Raw genomic sequence first — 21,353 nt, 5'->3', positions numbered from 1 at the left:
ATATGATGAAGGAATTTCTCCGCCTTTTTATAAGATTTTACATTCACGGAAAGGGTTTGATTATTTCTATTCCAATTTGCTCAATATGACATTATATGTGTTTGTGAGGGGGGGGGGGGGGGAGGGAGGTACATCCGAAGCTTAAAGGGGCGGGGCGCAGGGTGTGTGTGGCATGTGCCCGCCGTTACTCCTTCTGGGTCTACCGTAGATATTGCAAATGTTTGACTAAAAACGTACATAGGATATGGAATTATAAGCTGCTTTACAATGAGAGGCGGTCACAGGTCGTGAGATTAAGTAGTTCTATTGGGCGTTTTACAGTTGCAGCCTTACAGGCAATTTTTCTGCATTAACCTTAATAAGGTAATGGACGACAAATGTTTTAACAGGGAATATCTATGAGAAATTGACTCATTCTGGCGTTTCGGTGTTTAAGATTTTGTTCGTGCAAGTTTATAGTTTGAAAAGTACAAATGTACAAACAATCACAAAACCAGGAGACGTTTATATTTCGAAAATGCTTCATACTTGCGACGTATACCCTTTTGCTATAGTGGGGCTAATATTTGTGACTAAGGATATTTGAACTAAGTTAAAATTAGGGTCAATTGTTCCTCGTCACGCATCAGAACTTGAGTCGGTTTAAACGAGTTGATTAAAGAATTAAATAGCTGTATTTCAAGTTAGAGAAGAGCATTTTATCACCAGCCCAGGTGACTTGCTTCACACAGCACTCTGAGTAAAGGAAGTTCAAGATAAATGTATTCAATTGTCCACTTTTATTAAGTAAATACTCGGACGAAACATTGTGTACATGTATATCTTTTTTTGGTCATTAAAAATCAATTTTTCATTTAATTGTAATAGTATGAACTTTTTTATCGTGCTTCAAAGTAGGCTAAAATTTTGGTCAAAAATTTTTGGACTTGACATTTCTTTGGTGAAATGTTATTAGAGGTGTTCAAAATCAACATCAACAAGATCAGTTTTTTTAGTGAGGTGGTGAAATCCAGAATGTATTGAGAAGAAGTGATAGAAAGCTAGTTGCTTCTAAACGCATTTCATCTTAAATCACATGTACGCTTCAGCGCCTCAAGCGTGAAGCCGTGCCGTAGCATATTTCAGCTACCTGTAGTTAATCTCTGTTTATTCATATCTCTCTCTTTCTCTCTCTCTCTCTCTCTAACACACAAACACACACACACACACACACGCACACGCACACACACACACGCACACACAGACGCACGCACAATCACAGATATGCCTGTACCGGTATATACACACAGTGGCGATGAACTAAACCACGACTGCTTAATGCTCTGGAAATAAATCACCTTTGCGTCTCTACCTCTGCTTCCTTAACATGTCCACAATACTCGGCCACTGTCCACTGGCCACCAAAAACCGGACGCGACACCCGATACCTGCAATTTAATTTAAAGAAGAGCCTGTATAAAATTTAATTCCTGGGTTTAAAAGGCGCGAGATATTGGGTTGCAGGTTACAAAGTCATTCATTTGAAATGAGCGTTAGCAATAAACTGGCCACGTGAAAAAAAGGGACTTAAACTTTAGTCTGTCATTGGGACTACAGCAAGCGGGCCGCATAGACGTGTCAAAAGGTAAGACCGGAGACTATAACTGTAATGTAGCTGATAAATATACTGTATTAGTTAATTGGATTAACGACTCTACAAGTTAGCACATTTTTACCCTTGGCTGTATGTGACTTGGATGTTCGCTTCGAAAATTTAAACGCAGAAGATGAGTTTTAGATGGAGAGTATATACCTTGACACAATTACAAAAATAAATCATGATCAGCCCCGTTTTAATGAAATGTACTAGATCGTTCTTCGGCTTGGGAGCAGTCGAATTTCCGCCAATCATCAAATTTAATATGAGTTTTAACTATAACAAGTAGGCGATCGTTTTTATCATCACGCCAGTCTCTTTTTTAAACTCAAAATTGACATCACAATTTGTATTGCACTTGCACAAATTATTTTCAGAATATAACATCAGTATATTACAAGATTTAAGGTCTGAAAATGTCTGAATACTGGGGGGGGGGGGGGGGTGACAAATAGCCTGGTGCTTAACAAAGTAAAACCGAAAAATAAAATATACGGGAGTTTTAGATTTTTACAAACAAATTTCCCAAATCGCACTATTGAAAAAAAACATATATGATGCATGCTGTATCATTTTTGTTCGACTGCCGTTGCATAATTGAGAAATACTTGTTATACTACTCGTACGATGTAATTTATGACAATGTGTATCAAATTGTAAAATCAGTCGATAAGAGATAGGGAGGGCGATTGTGGTTTATTGCGTAATCCTGTCCTCACGTCTATAACTTCAAGTTGTTTTGTTATCCTTATTTCCATTTATTATTTTACATGACTATTGTTAATGTTATCTATTTATTACTTATTCTTATGAATTAATTAAGTCATAAATTATTAACTTATTTAATTAGGGTAAATGCCAACTGATACGTTTACCAAACGCAATTAAATAATCGAAGCTTTCCGCCTGTCAATAAAAATCAACTACAATAATGAATGCATAACCTGTTTATATGGCCCCAATGCGTATCTGTTACCATGACAACAAATCATAGCGAAGCCGATTCTAAAAGGCATAGGTAGGTCGTAAAAGAAGGAATCGAACAATATAGTAATACGCATTTATCATAGTCAAACAAGGTGGCTCATTGCGTAGCTTTATCGTGTACACCTGAACCGTTATGTAATAATTAAGATTCTTAAAGACGGTGTTTGTTATAATATCGCCTTACAGCATTTGCATTGTGTGTTGCCCAACTTGAAGAAAAAGGGAGTGAAGACCAGACAGATGACATTGTGAAGTATTGATTTAGTACAAACAAACGTTATGTGGGTAATTGTTGGCTCAAAACAGTGGTAGGAGAGAGAGAGAGAGAGAGAGAGAGGAAGTCTACTTGTAAAAGCAGTTTGAATTGATTTATTAAAATACAGACAATGCCTGCGGTTTAAATGATCGGTTTTTGGTTCCTTTCGAAAAAAGCTTCGTCCCATGACAACATTAACATAAATAAAGATCAAGACGGTATTCATACAAAGACCCGACGTGGTTTTGTCTTTGAGATTTCCACCCTACAATGTATTGTTTACTGCAGTCACAATGAAGGCACATTTTCAAGTATGAAGTCACTGCACGTAATATCGGTAGAGAAAGGAAACAGAAAAAATCTGATAGATCGGGAATTTTTAAAGTCTGAATCCGGAGATCGGGACATTAGCCCCCAAACTGGGAGACTCCCGACGAGATCGGGAGCGGTGACAGGTCTGTGATTATTAAAAAAAATATTCAGCCACACCGTAAAATCTCCATCACTCTCCTGCATAATATACTTGTTAAATAAACGGATTGTTCATTTGCATCGATATGAATGAAATGTCAGAAATAATAAAAACGATGTTATAAATTGTTAGTGAGAAACACGCGTTTCTACGTCAATTTATTCAATTGCAGGACTTAAAACACACATACAGTAGTGCAAAAACACATACAGTAGTAGTGCTCTATTGCTGGAGAATTCTGGACCAAAAATAGATATAGAAATAGAAATAAAAAGTATTATAGAATTAATTTTCATCAATTGTCTCGTTATCTAATGTAGCTAATAAATGCAAAGGAGAGCTCATAAATGGATTTGGATCTCCCAGAATAAGACATGAAAATACTCGAGTACCCCAAGTAATACAGTAGTACATGTAGTAATCACAGATATGGATGCTATCGTACTACTGAATACTGGTGTCGTCTATCCACGTAGAAAATCGATATTATTGTCCTCCACGTGGAGAAAGGCATAGACAAATTGTGGCTGACAATGCTGGTAAATTATCTCTTCCTCAGAGTTCATCTCGTGAAAACCCTTCAAAAGCAGTAGTCAAGTTCATGCAAACGTCCACACAGAGGCCAAACACCTGACATCAACAGATGTACACATTAGTTTGTTCCATTCACTACACAATTGTGTAATAATCAGCATTATAGTTTGACAGTAGTTTAGAGAGGCTATGAATATAAACTCATTTAATGCACAACTAACTATTATTACCATCATCATTAATACTTATAGGAATAAACGCCTCAATGCACGTTGACCGATTTGCCCAACTGAAGAAAGCGCACACTACTGCCTATAAAGTATTATTTGTTACCTGGATTTGCAGCCATATTTCTATGGCAACTGTAGACTCACTAGTTACAGGTGCACCAGGTGTAATCCCAAATAATGCGAAGTGGTTGACCATCCACAGGTTATGTTAAATTTTCAGCAGTAGGCTGTTGATTTCGTACTGAGACTAGGTTGGCTGAGGGAGGGGAGGGGGGTGGGGTTTCATCCCCGTAGCCGACCAGCTTTTGAAAATAATAATAATAATAATAATAAAAAGAAAACGACTTTCGTCTGTTCCTGAAGGGGCAGCAAAACCCACTTATAGGAATACGGTAATACTTCAGGGTGGTGATGCTGGAGATTCTCCCCATCCTACTCGAGGCCTTAGTTCTCAAGTGCTACCACACTTAACACTAAACAGTCGATGCCCTATCTGATTTGATGCATCAGACAGGGAAACAAGGCCGTAGTTGAAATATTGATTGCAGTGACACACCATGCAGATTTCTGCAGCAACTGTCACAGTGACTGTACACAGACTTAGATCTACCAGCAGAATTTGCTTGTAAATATACTGTGCATGCGTGTTACTGAGACTTGTAATATTATTAACCTGGATAACGTGAGCGAGCTTGATACAGTGAAATCGCGACAGAGGATTTGCGCCATTCCAGGTAAGACGATTTTGCTTTATGGAGAATGGATGTTGATAATAAGAGAAACATGAACCCAGTGGCTCCTGGTGCAAGTAAAGTCACATACACGTACAGTAGTATTCGCATATGTAAGTGTAAATGTATATATCCTGTAGACACCACGCCTTATGTGCGTCGACGGTTGTATTCAAAGCCCCCCCCCCCTTTGCAAATCATTTCTACATAACTGTCGTATTGAGACAAAAGGGAGAGAAGATGCTACGTCTATCATATTACAGAAATAGATATCATCTCCTTTTCCTGGAGTTTTATCCGTTATCACACATTGCCTTGAATCAGATAGCCTGGCTTTGATAGTTTTGTGCGTAAAAGAAATTTCGATAGCTAGCATTTATTGTTTGAAATGCTGGTTTTCACTTAATACGCAATATTGAAAACTGTCAATATGCACCAGTAGAACTGAGATATATGAAGTGGAGACTAACAGATTGTATTCTGAGTAATTCAACGCTGACGTACAGTGATTCCATTAGGGATTAGTCAGTAATACAACAGCTTATTTGAAAACACGGTCAATAATGCATTAGATTTGGTGTAAGATAGTTGAGATATAGCTGAAGGCCGAGGCGGATCAAATATACTACAATTAGATGGTAATATGCAAGCAATTTCGGGGCATCCTCGTACGCGTTCTCCACCCCCCCCCCCCCCCTCCCTCCACATCACTATCTTTCAGTGGAAGGGTTAGATTCGATCCGTTTTTGTCAAAGTGTATTCGCTATATAGAGATGCACACTTCTCAAGAGACTTCAACGAAAACTCATTAAGGCGCGCGTGTGTGTATGTGTGTGTGCCTGCGTGTGTGGGTGCATGCGTGATTACGAAAAGTTGCTATCCTTTTATTGCTTAAAGCTTATCTTGGACTGACGCGCCCCATGATCTCTGACGTTAAAAAGCTGGCCTTGTTATACCGGCTGATGTATTTACAACATTAATGGTGTCACGCGGCAGTGAGAAATAACTTGTACTCCAGTTAACCTGGAGCCCGCTTCACAAAACGACTTTAGACCGAAAGTGGACTAAAATCATAGGCCAAAATTGTGGTCTTTTAAGTCAGTATTTTTAAAAAGAAAATATTGGGCTGGGACAACATTCACATCAGTGAACGCTACAGATGCGTAAAACTCAGATTCCAGATCTGCAGTTTTAAGACGCTACGTCGATAGTACACATTAAAATCCCAGTGACAAAAAATCGTGTCTGTAGTTAGTAATAGGTACATGTACCTTCGAAAAAATACATTTAGGACAAAGAGGAGTGACACATAGTTACCCTAGCCTAAGGTTAACTGGTGACAGTCAGCGACAACCTTTCCATGCTGGCTACAGACCAATACAGGGTTTACACAATACTAAAAATTCATGGTGCGCACTTGGGTCGCGTTAAATCACAATTCTGCCCAATGCCATTTTGCTGATTTTATGATTTATTTCATCAGTGCAGAATTTCTGTGCTTGATAATGCAATAAAATCCAATATCTGTTGAACAAAAGTTATGCGAGCCTGGAGCGATCCTTGGGCAGCTCCAAGCACTCTGTGTAAATGTCGCACACACTTACAGCAACACAGAGCACTGTGTACTAGTAAACAGCAGGCAGCACTCGGGCTTTAGTTAGCAAACTTGACAGAACGACCACGCAATTATGTGGCATACAACGCCTTGTGTTTAACGCATCAATTCTGAAGGAAGGACAAATCAGTGGTTTTCATATTCACCAAAAATCCATCGCCAACTACAAGACTTTCCTTCATCTGAGGCAGTTCCTGAAAAGGATGAACCTAAGGTCTGACGGTAAAATCAGGTAAACTCATGTTTTAGGACAAAATGAAGTAGCGTAATTTTTGCGAGCACCCCCAGTATCAGAGTTAACCAGATAGTATACCCAGTATTACAAGTTTTTTTTTTAGTAAATGGCAGCAGAGGTTGGTTTCCTGTAAACTCGGGGCACTTGCAAATACGCTTTTGCTTCATTCTGCGAGAAATGTAGTCGCCTAAATTGGAATGAAAATTATAAGAAAGACGACAGGGATTTCTCATCGATCTGTGTTTTAATTAAGTGACGACGCAGTGTAGCAGTCCTTTATTCTGACGGCCTTTAGTTCGAAAACTCTGGTTATTCGTTATTGCTCTCGTTGCCAGCGATACTTAATTCGCTTAACACACCCATTTGCTAAGAGATGTTATTGATATTAAACGACTTGTATACGAAGAACATGCGCCATTCAGAAGTCTGAGTGGGAAAGCTGCTCAATATTAAGTAAGCGAGTTTAAGTAAAAAAAGCTTTTTTTTTGGGGGGGGTGGGGGGTCGGGGTAGCGAAAACTGTGAATATCTCTTAATAATTTTGACAATAATATGACTTATGCTTGATGCTTGCTAACATTTGTACATTAAATTTTTTTTTTGAAAAAACCCGAGTTCCTACACTGACATTTCTTTACTTAATAAATGACAGAACAGGGCTTGCCCTTTGTTTATTTTGACGCCACGTATTTGAGCAATTTTGAGAAGGCAGAAGGGGGATAAAAAACATGAGGGGGGAGGTTTGCTAGGAAAAGCATTATCAACGCACGATAATATTACGTCATGCACTTAAAATTACATGTGCGGTGTAGATTAAACTAAAGTCTTACGTTAATACCATTTGGGGATTATTTTGTCTGGTAAATTCTGATTTGATTCCTTTGACTTTATTTGGTCACGATGTGCACTTTACTTTAAGTCTTAGGTTATGTAAACTGTGGAGACTATACTGTTTGTGAGAATGAGACGTAAGTAGAGTTCAGTTGGTACTATTGTGCTTGGATTGAAACGTCGTTAGTCTCTTTCTCTCTCTCTCTCTCTCTCTCTCTCTCAAAGCATGTCAGTTCTCGGTTTTTTAAATGGCAACCCAGACGAATGCACAATTTTATTTAATTATTGCTTCTAAAGAAAGACACTTAGTTAAATCTATGCGCATGAGCTTAAATCGACAGCAAAATTCGGAAACCAGCGAAGTCAATTAAATATGTAAAATGCGAAGCGCACGTGCTTAACAGTCAAACACTCTATATCGCTCATTAATATAAGAGCCAGTACGTTTAAATTTAATGCAGAAAACAGAGATTATACTGGCAACTAAAGTTGACTTGAAGGTTGCCAGCCTGGAATGACAACTCATGCAGGTGAGGTCGTTTCAGGATTGAAATGGGACCATGAAGAAAAGGCATACGTTGATTGATCTGTCTGTGTATCAGGATATAAACCTATTGCTTTTCATATACATGGTACATTTTTCTTTGAGCATTAACGGTGTACTGTGCTAATATATATGGATGCATTTATCGTTATTATAGCGAAAATGTTGTAACAGTAATAGACCGGTAACAGTGGCAAACATTATAGAAGACTCGACTCAGCATCATCACATACACTGCATTCAGATTCAGTCATCGCACGAGCTGGTTGCGCTCGACTTAATTACCCCCTAGCTGATCGAGTTGGCGTTCCAGACAATTAAGCTGATCCCACTGATTGCACTTAGCGAGAATCCCCCTCGAAGTTGGACCGACCCAGCTGGTACGATGTCTGAATCTGAATGTGCCCATAGAATAACCTTGCATGTATCTTATTTGACAAGCTGAGCGGCTAGCAGATATAGATAGTAGGCCTACTGGCCATCTTTGGTTCTTGTTCTGTGACTTTCATAGAGGAAATCAGAATCTGAATCACACTGTTAGCGGAGGTTGCTGTCTTTGGGTTTATTCAACATTACCTACAGTAGGTTAATCAATGTTTATTTTATGCATATCTAGAATAACTTCAGTTGGAAAGTATTTACGCACTAGTAATTTTTGTAGCAGCGTAGTAACTTCTTTTGTCAAAGGGGGAATGACAGAAACGACAGAGTGTTTACAACGTGCTACACACGTTAACACATATGGATTTATTCCTTAATCTCGCCTTTCTTATTTATTTTGCAATAAATAAATAAATAAATAAATAAAAATAAACATAAAAATAAAAAAAATGGTGTATTTTCCAAGCAAAGATTAGAGTCACCTCCGTTTAGATGACATTCGGGTCCTAGACCAGCAAGTAACGACGGTTGTCGAGGATTTAATGCAGTGTTTTGGCATGTGACTTCAAGAAGATATAGCCTATGGACTTGACTGATGTTCTTATCTTGAACACGTCTTCCTGCTCGGTTTATATCATATGACATCGGTGGGCAAATATAAAGACTTGAGCCTCATTCATGCTCATGACTTTAAGTAAAGTAAGGCAGCGTCCACATGCAGTGATATTAATGAGACCAATAATGGCTAACTCCTAATGAAACCATCGTTCTACGGAGATCGATCCAACTCTGTGTGGGGAATCACGCTGAATGCAATCTGTTAAAGAGATTTACACTCCTCCCCCTGTCGTTAAGTAGATAACAGAAGAAAATAGTGTTTATACAAATTCGCTGGGAACAAGAGGAGGCGTGTTTATCCGCTAAAATAATTGCATTCAGCGTGAGTCCCCTCAAAGTTGAATCGAGCTGTAGAACAACAGTATCATTAGGAATGATCCCTAAGTCACCGACGCTAACTCTTAATCGTCTCATTTTGTTGCCATCTTATCATACTTGCATACGATGCTTAAGGGTGCTTTAAATTCCACACCAAAGCGCGCAAGTAGAAAAGTACACTGTGTTGTTGTTAACTTGATACTTTCATGTTATCTAAAGCGCTGGACATATAATATTACCTTTCTGGAATCCAGAAATCAGACTTTACTAATAAATGGTATTTCTATTAATGCATGGCAAGAAAAAAGAGAAGTGGAATCACGAACATAACCTGCAAAAAGAGAATTTAATCGTAGCTAGCATATGCAACGCCGCATGTAAGACTTTAATTAGCTGTGGAAAATGAACAAGGAAACTCAGTGACTAACTTCATCTGAAAGAACGCTGAGTATATGAAGAAAGGAGACAAAAAAACTTTTCACTTTTATTTAATCTGTCTGTCGTGTGCAAAAGGCGACCACCCGATTTGAATCTTGTTTTTCTTTGTACAAAAAAATGTGTCACGCTTGTGATTCTGAATGGCGGCATGGCCCTTTTGTCACAGGTAACGCATGCTCACGAGGTAAATAAAATAGGGCATGATCATGTTTAGTGAAGACTGTCGACCTACGAAGACCGGTGAGTTTTTTACTCTAAAATCAGGCGATATCTGACCCTTATTTTTGAAACTATTCATTGCTACTTCTTGAATGTTTACATTACAAATGTAGTGCTCTCGTTTTTATTTTATTTTATTTTTTTAGTAAGTGGACTGGCATTGTCGACATCTTCCGCATCTTGGCGGTTTTATATTCCATAAGTACTCACAGATCCAAGAGCTAAAAATTATTATATTATGAAACACTCCAGTTTTCTGAAACAGTAAGATTGTGTATTTTTTTCTTAATTAATAGAGAGAAACTGCAGTAAAGTAGACACTACTTCCTTTTGGTTTTCGTGTATATTCTACCTTTACATTAAATATACATTCAAAACGAAACACAAAACTTCCTACATGTGACTATTTTACACTTAAGTGCATTTAATTTAACCCTCAAGAGACCAAGCTATTTTACTGACGGAAATGACCAAGTGGGGTCATCTATGACCCCATTGTGTTCTATACAGGGATCCTTATTATAAAAGGCTGTTGAGGGTTTATCACACCTATACTACTCCCAGGATTTAAGACAAGTATTTTATAATGATCTAATGTAAAAAAGTATTTGGTAATAATACTTTTATTGCATGAAATAACCAAGCACAGATTTTAAGAACAACATTACACCGGTATTTAGACAGTCCTTGTCAATTTCCACTTGCAGAAACCTTTCTCTTTTTATTTGCCACACTAAATGAAAAAAGTACATTACAAAATTGCTTTGAGTAAAAATATTTTGACTTATGTTGAGATAGCATCCTGCTGACTTCAATAAGAATAATTAGCTGATTTGCTGAGTAGGGAATACCCTAATGCCGGTAAGGAAGGCATACTTCTCAGAACACATTCAATCAACCTACATGTATGTTACTACCACATCTGTGTATATAACAAAATCCACACAAACACTTTGTTAATATATGTATAAAATGATATCGACAGAATTCTTTTGATTTCCGAAATACCCGAAAATTGTAACCGTCAAAATGAGAGACCCAGTTATGAGAACAAGTTCCAACAAAGCTACTGAAATTAGATTCAGCGATGCACTATTAGGAACACTTCAAGGGCAATCTTTACAAACCACTTATTTGTGCCTATGCTTTGGGCACACTGGCTGGTTGCATGAAGTACATGCATGTGGCATTTTCCTGTCAGTTGCATGGGCAAAACATTTGAATTAAATTTAAAAACTAATATTTAAAAACCAATGCTTCTCTTTGGGGTCATAAATGACCCCACAAGAGTTTGTGCTGTATGCGCCACACTAATTGGTTGATCCCTACAAAAAACTGTGAAAGTGTGTAGGATTAGTAGACTGACAAACTCATGCAAGGAAAGAAAATTCGAATAAAAAATAAAGAGATGGCACATTAAATCATATGGCTGGGGTCGTAAATGACCCCACTCGGTCACTTGAGGGTTAAACAGCTCTTGCAAATTGTTCTTCTTTTCAGGTTAAGATAATTCATAATTGTATGTAAAATATATAAAGAGGACACCATTTAGAAAGCTTATGACTGTTGTAATTAAAAACATTAAAAAAGTGCATGCGTTGTGTGTGTGAGTGTGTGTGTGTGTGTGTGGGGGGGGGGGGGGGGCAGTGATCCACGACTCTGTCGCTGTCTGTGACATAAACCTGAGAGTCTACTGGGCACTGATTAGATATTCGGACTCGAAAATCTCAGAAAAAAGTGCTCTTCTAAATTGCAATATACTCACACAATGAAATTTTTATAGACAAAAGAAATAACCTTAAACCAACCGCCTACATTTTCACTATGCTAGTATGAGCAAAGTAATGTTTAAATTCATTTTTGTCAGTTCGACACCAAATATAAGGGAGCGATCCCATAGACTGCGTTCCCATAACCTTTTCGCACTAGCAGGATCGATCTATTTCAGCGGGTATTCCCGCTAAGGCGCAGTCAATGTAATCAGCTTAATTGTCTGGAACGCCCCCCCCTCCCCTCACAAAGCAATTACATACAACATGATGGACCAGTGTTTCCCCGAATTTACCCTTTTACTTTAAGTTACGAGGGGGCATACCAGACATTTAAGCGGCTTAAATTGAATGCAATTTAACGAGAATTCCCGCAGATTTAAATCGATCCAACTAGTTCGAGAGGTTTATGGGAACGCAGTTTGATAGTCATTTTCCTCCGACAAGATCAAATATTGCCGACCAACTTGAAAGCTTACCGCGTAATCCCCGCAGCGAATCTATTAAGTGTCTAGTACAGAGCATTTTTTGCGGCAAATTTTGAACAAGCCATATTTGATCCGTTAGTCAGCGGATCAACTAGTTCTGTATTCGCCCTTAAGTTTGCACAATATCAGAAGAAGATGAAGAAGATTAAATCTGGGGCCTGTAGATCCGCTGGGCTGAACCGCAAGTAAAAACGCGTAAACAGTGTGTTACATGACACATTCAGAGTGAAAGGGGCTACGGTTGTTACACTCAGCTTTATTTATACCTCGCGTTGTAACTTTATCCTTGTAAAAGTGATGGATAAGATTGCTCAAGTTATTCAGAGCGTGGTTTTACTTTGCTACATACTGGAACTTACGTCGTTATTGACTTACGCGTTTGCGTTTGTGCAGGAGTTAAATTTGTCACGTCAAGCGTTACTTGTGCTTTTGGGGCAAGTGACGTCATGCGCAGCCGGTAAAATTGTGAGTTTTGGTTGATTAAGATAGCGACTGACACATGCTGGGTTGAAATAGTTGAAGTTCCTTCTACGAGTAAATTGAATAAAGAACACTGTACACTATATAGGCTACACAGGGGAAGTGATTTTGTTTTCAGTTTCTTTCTGTTTTTTTCTCTTGAACATCCGTGCGAATTGAATGAACCCGCGTATTTTACCGCAAAACAAACAGTAACTAAATCGTTACTAAAAACAAATAGTAACTAAACCGTTACTAAAAATTGCAATTAATTGGGACTTGCAGTTTAGAGGATGAACTTTGAATGTTCAGTCAGAATTATGATGTTTACAGAATCAATAATATAAACATCAGTCATAAACTTGTTAGAAAGATAACTGCATGTATACACAGTTACACGTATGACTTCATAGTTGAGTGAGCATGGGGGGAATTTATGTCAGTCCTAAGTTTTTAACCCTTCAGTTTCTCACCCTTCAAATAGGCTATTGCAGCTTAACTTCAGGGTTGTAAAAGGAATGCAAAATAGTGACTACAGAACTGTTTTGGTATATTTGTAAACATAAAAAACGTAACACAGAAAACGTATTATGCCTTATAAATATTAGAAAAAAATATTAATGGGTTTGCTTACTGTGCGGCAGAATTTTTATGCACAGTGAAGATATTTAATTAGTCCTTTTTTCTTCTGTGGAGACAGCCTTTGAATCACAGAGGACCTTTGATAAATATTTGAATTAAAACCCATTAAACAGTACAAACTGTGCGAAAGCAGAACTCCTAATATAAGCAATAAAGAACAAAAGCGGCTCAGTTGGGATATTTTACCGACGCGTGTGCGTGCGCGCACACATGTTACACTGCCTGTGTACATTTGTGTCCAAATGTCAACACGAGCGTGATAGTACGCGTACATACATGTGCAGGGGCGTATTCAGGATTATTTGAAGGGGGTCCGGAAGGACAGCCCTTGGATGCGAAGCCTACCATCGCCCCCTTTGTGTGGGGTTCAGAGCCTGCTCAAGTTTGGTGCTTTGGAGAGCAAACAGTGCCCTTTGGTACGGTTTAGAACTATGATGTAGCTAGTCAAAATTCTAATTTTAAGAGGGGGAATATTGGTGTAATATATTTTTCAGAAACTGAAAGGGGGAGGGGGGGGGTTCAGGACACTCTGTCCCCCTCTAAATCCGCCATGTGCATGTATGTATGCGTGTGTTGGGTACGTGCAGGGATTTCTTGTAGATATTCACATATATTCATTTGCTTCTCTGCACTCGTCTCTGTGGATTTTTGCCCAGAAAATAATAAAAACAATAAAATAATAATCATAAATAAATAAAAAAGAAAAAAAGCAGTAGCCACCCAGCTGGCCTGCATGGGGTGAGAGGGTGTAAACCCTTCTGAAGTGGCGCAAAAATAATCGTTTTTTTAGCAAAAGCTTTCAGTGAAGAGTTTCCAAGTTTCTGAGTTTTTGAGTAAAAATGAGTACTTTGGGAATAAGTACTTCGAGAACGAATTGAAATTTTTATCTAAAGTGTTGGAGAGAGTGTAGGCTTCCTTGATGAAAAAGAATAAAGTGTTAATTTCAGAAAAAATTATACCATTAAAGAGCCATGTCCTTCCTGTTTCGGTTTAGAATCCAAATTAGTTGTTAATCAAACATGGTGATATCTATTTGTTTAGCAGTCATAGAATGGTACTTATATTAACCGATCGGCTCGGAGTCTTTTGCATATCGTCCATTTACCAAAATAACTTTTGAAGTTAAGTTCTGGGACCATATTGCCAGCGGACAGACGCCTCGAACGTTTCGAGTGTTGGACACATTTATATATACATTGTATACACCCCCTCTTCTAAACTACTGCCTTCTATATCCGCACTGACAACACGACGCAAAATTACGTTTGTAGGAAATAAACCGTTTTGTTAGGCAACATTTTGTTATCAAACAGCAAAGTACTATTGTCATCTAATCTCTCTTTTCTCTGCTTGTCTTCATCCACAGGTCAAGGAACGCACCGACTCGGATCAAGAAAAACTTCGAACTAAAGACAGTATCAGTTGCAAACTGAAAAATCAAGCCTATAGCTTGAACTGCAAATAGAGCTCACAAGGCCAGCTAGAGCTCACAAGGCCAGCTAGATGTAGTAGGGAGAAAAAAAGAAAGACGGATTGGAGAAGTCCAGCATCGTTTTAAGACGTTAAAGTATAATTCGGCCAACTGCACATTTCTACGTGTGAAGAATTAAAAAGTAACTAAACGGATGACGGGCTCTTCAAGACAAAAATAGTCGCAAAAAAAAAAAAAAAAAAAAAAAAAAAAGAGACAGCGTATCTATTTCTAAATGGTAACACGACAAGTCCTAGCTCCAAGAAGAAATAAGTTTCAGTTGGAATCGAAAGCACACACAGTAATAGATGAACAAATCACTTAGCCACAGACTCTAAATATCCTGTCGTACACCGAAACGAAAAGAGCAACAAACAGCGTACACCGCGATGGCCGAGCAAACGGTGTCCGAGAATCTAACCAGGAATGTCATTCTATTAAGAGCCGTAGCCACCCAACTTCAGGAAGGTTACCTCAGACCCATGCAGAAGATGATAGAGAGAGAGGAGAAAGGAAAAATAACGCTGGCGTTTAGAACGAGGTGATGGTTACATGGTTCTTCTCCCTGTGTTGAAGTGCAATATACAGCTACAGCCTTAACTATAGTTTCAATTTATGTTAGATAAAGCTTTCCTATTTTAATCAATATCGGACATTAGTGCATGTTTCTTTCAAAAATCAACGTCAAAAACTTTAAATAGCGTTGGTAACATTGCATCTCATACATGTACCTTTATAAAACGTTGTTAAACTTAGTAAACTACAGTTATTACATGTTGTATTTTTTGTACTATAAACCCTATGGATAAGATTTATGACAATGTAATGCAATACCAGATCCTTACATTTCTTTTTTCCCTACCGTTAATAGATATCACAAACTGAAAATAATAACTGAAGTTTGGTGTGAACTGACTGCCAAGTTGGGGTGCATGAAAGAGGCATTGCAATGTACTCACGGTCTGGCCACGGCGTGTCTTTCCAATGACAACGAAATTGAAATCGTCAACTTGTTGAACAGAATAAAAAAGGTAAGTTTGTGCTGCTGTGTGTTATCTTTTTGGCATCTTGAGTAAAAAATGGCAACTGTAAGACATCATGAGGGATTTCCGCCAATTCGAAATGTACCAGTACGTCACAAACGTTGAGATATGGCGTTGACGTGATAAGTAGAATGCTGTGACATCATGGTCAAATTATTGTTAAAAATTACTATTATAGGGAAAAGAAATAGGAGGAAAAAGGAGGAAAATTATTAAAAACAATGTATATTTATGCGACGCTTTTCTATGGTGCTTCTGGTGGTCGCCCTGTGGTCGAGCTTTGATAATTGAAACAAAAAATAAATATTGATTTATTATTGAAAATGAAAGCGGAAAAGCAAATTTCTGCACAAATATTTGACCATCAATTTGGTTTACAATATAATCCGGCTTAGTCACCTAATTCAAATGATAAAGAAATTTAATCAAACTTACTACAAGTGCACTGATTGCTGTAGGTGAGATACATGGTATGGCACCGTCGCAACTGAATAAAATTGTGACGTTGGTTTTCATGTAAGAGGTTAAAAGAAAAGAAATATGTCACATAGTGAATAATATGTCCATGAAAACAATGTTAAAGTATTTCATTCATTAAGGGTCGACTCAAATCAATTTTTGAGCAGAGACCTGGCAATTATTTTTTCAGCGCTTTGGCCATTGTTTTCCTAATGGGTAACACATTGTATCTGAATGTCGATCAAACGGCGTCATTCTTCCCTCTCAGGCCTACCCTTTTGTAACATTGAACATTACAGCATCTACATCTCTTGACGATATTTTGTTCATTTCAAGTGACATACTTTTACCTGAGTATTTATATATCAATTACAGAGACTGGACAACATGGCCGCCGTTTGGCTGAGTAAGGATCATGACACTCAGCCAAATGTGACCTTTGACCTTTCACTGGAGGTCAAAATCTCATGGCTGCACGAAACTGTTGAAGACATACTAGACACAACGTGTCGACTAATGGATGTTTTGGGCCACTTTCTTCTGTGCGCGACTCCCGTGAGGAAAACGGAAATTTTGGAACTAAAACAGAAACTTCCGGTGAAATATATACCATCCGTTTTGGGAACTCTTCAGGAGATTCGAGACGCTGACGTTCATCACAAGATACTGGCTTCGAAACAAAATGAACTTTTCCGTAATAGCTAACTTCCGTTATCTTATTAACAATCTGTGTTGTAATTTTGTTATCCGTTGGATATTGATATGAAGAAACGTTTTCCGGAACGAACCTAATATAAGCTTCCAACGCAATTGGAAAAACACTTACGAGAATTAAGGAGCGGAGATTAATTGTGTTGGGTTATGCCGACAGGCATAAAACTTCAAGGATTAATTCAACGCACAAGGTTTTTATTTTTATAAAAATCGAAAGAGTTACTCAGGCTTGTGGCTGCCCAGTTTTCAGCAAGCTTGGTGTCACCCTTGTCCCAAATATTGACATGGTAAAGCAAAACAGCTACAGTATACCAAAATTGGCAGGTATTGTGAACTAGTTGGTGCGTACTTCACAGAGTTTTGTTATAAGAAACGAATTTTGATGGAAATATTAAGGAAAGGACAGGCATAGACTTACATAAATGTTCATTCTGATCTGGATCGATCACCATCTGTATGGTGAGTTTTTAAATGGTTCTTTGCCATATCGAGACAGGGTCAATGATTTTCAGCCCCCAAATCACATAAGGTCGCAGTGCAAAGGGTTTGTTTACAACTGTAGCTGTACCACACAAAGAATGCAATGCAATGTGGCATTTGTTATTGAAATATTAAAAACATGAAAAATAATCCATTGACCATAGCGTGTTTTCAATGTCCATATCTGTCCGCACTTTTACTAAAAACGACAATTAAGGGTTCTATGCTTAGAATCATAAATGGTAAAACAAATGGGATGTAGAAATTGCAGAGCAATAAAAAGAATAAAATGCAATGTCCAAAATATTTTCAATTCAGTTACTTAATTCAGAAATAATTTTCAATGAATGTCCAAAGGTCTATTCCCTCTTGCATATTCTCGGTTTTATCCCGTCACTGCTGAAAGAAAAGAAATATATTTGACGTTCACCTTAACAAAAATATCTTAAGCCATTAAGATAATATATGACGGTTAGCTAGAGTGTCGATACTTTGCTTTGACTCTTTTAGTACGGGCGTACAGGCCATGACAGTACGGGCTGTTATGGGCTGTTCGCGTCCAAATTTGCCGCAGCATCTCACGTTCCATGCAAGTCCTTCTTACGAATTTTCGAGTTCGCAGACACCCCGTAAGCACGTACGGAGAATATTGAACATGTCCAAAATATTTTACGAATAACCTGCGAACAGCTAGGACGCAAGCGTGACAAGCGCGCCTCGCAAGGAGTTCACAAGGAGTTCGCAAGAGAGACGTGCGTGGTCCAAGACACACGTCGCAAACAATGAAAGAGCAAGTGCCTTTTGCGTGTTGAGTACGGCGCACGCTGAAGTATAAAAGGTGTGCTCACGACGCAAGCTCTTGCCTCGACAATGAAAGTCGATTGTGCAACGTGTACAATAACTTTCAGGAATTTCAAAGTTTGCTCAATTCAGCTTTTTATATGCCTTCATAAGGCAAAAGAAAGAAAATTTGAGAGCAGAAAAGAAAAGATGAGGAAGAAGAAAGAAGGGGAGAAAAGGAGGCAAAATAGACGTACGCCGCCACTACGTCATCGAAACGTGTGACGGTGTGAGGCAAGTGTGATGCAAAACTGATGCAAACGGGAACTACTTTGGTCGTGCGTTGCATTCTCTGCGGAAGTACATGTAGTGAGTGCGTGCCACGTACGCAGGCCGCAAGACAGACTCAATGAATAAATACAATTTCCACGGTCATCGCGCCCTGCAAATAGCGTCCCTCTTAAAAGGACATCTTGCGTGGCCCCTGCGTCTCAAATGGCAGACTTGCACCTTTCCACTGAAACATTTCGTTAACCTCTGCGAACTACACGACCTCCGCTGCACCCAAAATTCGTAGAGGACGTACAATCCTAAAATACGTGCGTCCGGTTGTGACCGAGGCTTTAACTAACCCATTTGTTTTATTATTTTTTCTCACTCACAAAATATCCTCGTGAATTGGCTATCAATTTCTGCAGACATGAAGCAAATTATCTGGCGCATTCAGTCCCAAAAGTTTCAACTTCTTCATTATAGGTCTTAGGAAAATAGCCCAATTTACAATTCAGGAAATTATAATTATCCACGCCAGGGGACTGTCATATAAATAGGCAAACTTAAATTCCAAAGCCCCCACGCATATTCCTGATGATAGGACTATCGTTTCCTTAAGTTTCAACTCTCATTCCGATGGCCAAGAAGAAAATTGTAGAATGCGTTACAATGGGGGAAGGTTCAATCTTAATTTTCACGCTGTATTTTTTACTAACTCCCGCTAGACCATTAAAGCGAGGAAGTTTTAAATGTGGATATTCATAGAGTAGCAGCCCAATCTGTTAAGTGAAAGATCCGAAATGCCCATGCACATCTTTGATGACAGATTTCTCCATTGCGACAGTTCCATCTTCCCAACCCTAATAGTCTACGAAGAGGTAACAGAAATTATCACAGGCGGGCGGGAAAACATGATCCCTGAATTTTTTCATAACAGAGCGGGAAAAATAAATAAAATGATATACATTGGTACTGGTCCACGACAGAATACAAAAAAAAAAAAAAAAAAAAAAAAAAAAAAAATTAACCACCTTAACGGGCATCATCAAATGTCTTCATTATAAAAGGTCCATCTAATCACTTAAACCCCATTCCCAGAAATTAGATCGATCCAACTAGATCGACCAAACTCCCTGGGGGTTCACGCTAGATAGCTGTCAGTCGAGTTAATTACCCCTTTACACGAAAGTTAATTATCCCTTTACAGCTTGTAGTAGGCGGGACGGACTTTTAAGCCGGATTATCTGACAGTAATCTAGTGAGACTCCCCACTAGATCGATCTAAAATCTATGGGAATGCGCCCTTAATCACTTTGCTGCATGCTTTTCAACTTCGAGCTGTTAGCTGTTATCTGTCAATACTGAGATAGACACTGTGTCCACTATTAGAAAGGCACGGCGTACCTTTTTGGCACCATCCTCCTTGATAACCCAGGGGGCAAAAGCACTTCCATTTCATATTTGTAGTATGAGCTACACACGTTGCACCATGCCAGCAGAAGTTAGAGATGCACGTACCTGAATTGAGATATTACAAGGTTTATAAAGTGCTAGAATGTAGGTATTCTCTTTCAGTTAAGGTAGATCGGTCGTTACGTACTTTGACGATTTGCGTAATTTCAGCGCACCGTCAATCGTCTCTAACGACACTGCAGTCTGTTTTATCAATTTGGGGAAATAAAACAATTATCTATAAGATAAACACACATTATCAACTTGTATTTAACTCTGTATGATCGATACAGATTTTCGACAACGTTTGTCGACTATGATTCCATACGACAACTGTAGCACTTGCCCTTCAAGAAATCGTCGGAATGGGGTCATGCCGATACTCCCCCGCACCGTTACTCCCCCGCACCGATACTCCCCCGCACCGTTACTCCCCCGCACCGATACTCCCCCTTAGTAATTTTTTGCATTATGCACATCGATACGACCCCACACCGACAGATCCCCGCATCGACAAACCCCCTGTAAAATTGCCGTTATACGCGCACCGTTACTCCCCCGCACCGTTACTCCCCCGCATCATTACTCCCCCTATGCAATTTTGACGAAACTGAGGATGGAGTAACAGAGTCAACCCTCCATTTAATTATACAGGTTAGGGTCAGTCTAGGTAAGTGGATCAAAATCTACGACCCGTTTAAGTCCAAATTTTGCGGAGAATCTCATGTACTACGCAAGTCCTTTATGCGAAATTTCGAGTTCGCACGTATGTAAGCACGTACGGAAGATATTGAACATTTCCAATAGATTCTACGAATAATCTGCGGACAGCGAGGCCGCAAGCGTAATTTGCTCCTTTTCTAAGGAGTTTGCGATTGGTTTGCAAGTGACACTTGCCTGGTCTAAGATGCACGCCGCAAGAAAGGAGAAAGAGCCCTTTGCGTGTTGAGTACGGCGCACGCCCTCACATCTATAACGAACAAAATCGAAAACAAGACGGGACTGCGAGTATAAAAGGCGCGCTCACGATGCATGCTCGTGTCTCGACAATTTCGTTGTGCAACAATTTTCAAAATTTTTGAATTTTGCTCAATTCAGATTCTAATCTAATTCAGATTCAAAAGACAAGGGAAAGAAGCTTAAAGAGCAGAAAAGAAGGTTGGAGGAAAAAGACGGAAAAAGAAGCGCTTTAGCACTTCTTTTTTATTACTTAATAATTTTACGAATTCATCGTTGCCTGAAAAAAAGACATAGCTGCGTTATCTTAGATTAAAACTAAC

The 21,353-nt window shown here is 38.8% G+C and overlaps 1 protein-coding gene across 3 annotated transcripts; it reads left to right on the top strand.

Moving 5' to 3' along the window:
• Positions 1–1,520: 1,520 nt before the first annotated feature.
• On the top strand, positions 1,521–17,892 carry LOC106176408 (uncharacterized). Of its 3 annotated transcripts, none has more exons than XM_086998086.1 (4): positions 1,521–1,624; positions 14,768–15,413; positions 15,744–15,903; positions 16,750–17,892. In XM_086998086.1, the coding sequence occupies exons 2-4, from the start codon at positions 15,262–15,264 to the stop codon at positions 17,077–17,079; spliced, it is 642 nt and encodes a 213-aa protein (XP_086854212.1). In that variant the 5' UTR covers positions 1,521–1,624; positions 14,768–15,261; the 3' UTR covers positions 17,080–17,892. The 3 variants fall into 3 exon arrangements, with proteins under 3 accessions (XP_086854212.1, XP_086854211.1, XP_086854210.1); XM_086998085.1 differs by lacking the exon at positions 1,521–1,624 and adding an exon at positions 4,638–4,849; XM_086998084.1 differs by lacking the exon at positions 1,521–1,624 and adding an exon at positions 6,425–6,693.
• The last annotated feature ends 3,461 nt before the right edge of the window (positions 17,893–21,353 follow it).

The sequence above is a fragment of the Lingula anatina genome, chromosome 10 (genome assembly GCF_051362555.1).
Source record: "Lingula anatina isolate TDL-2025a chromosome 10, LinAna3.0, whole genome shotgun sequence".
NCBI classification, from domain to species: Eukaryota; Metazoa; Brachiopoda; class Lingulata; order Lingulida; family Lingulidae; genus Lingula; species Lingula anatina.
Note: the sequence above shows the minus strand (reverse complement) of the source record. Positions and strands in the feature narration are given on the sequence as shown.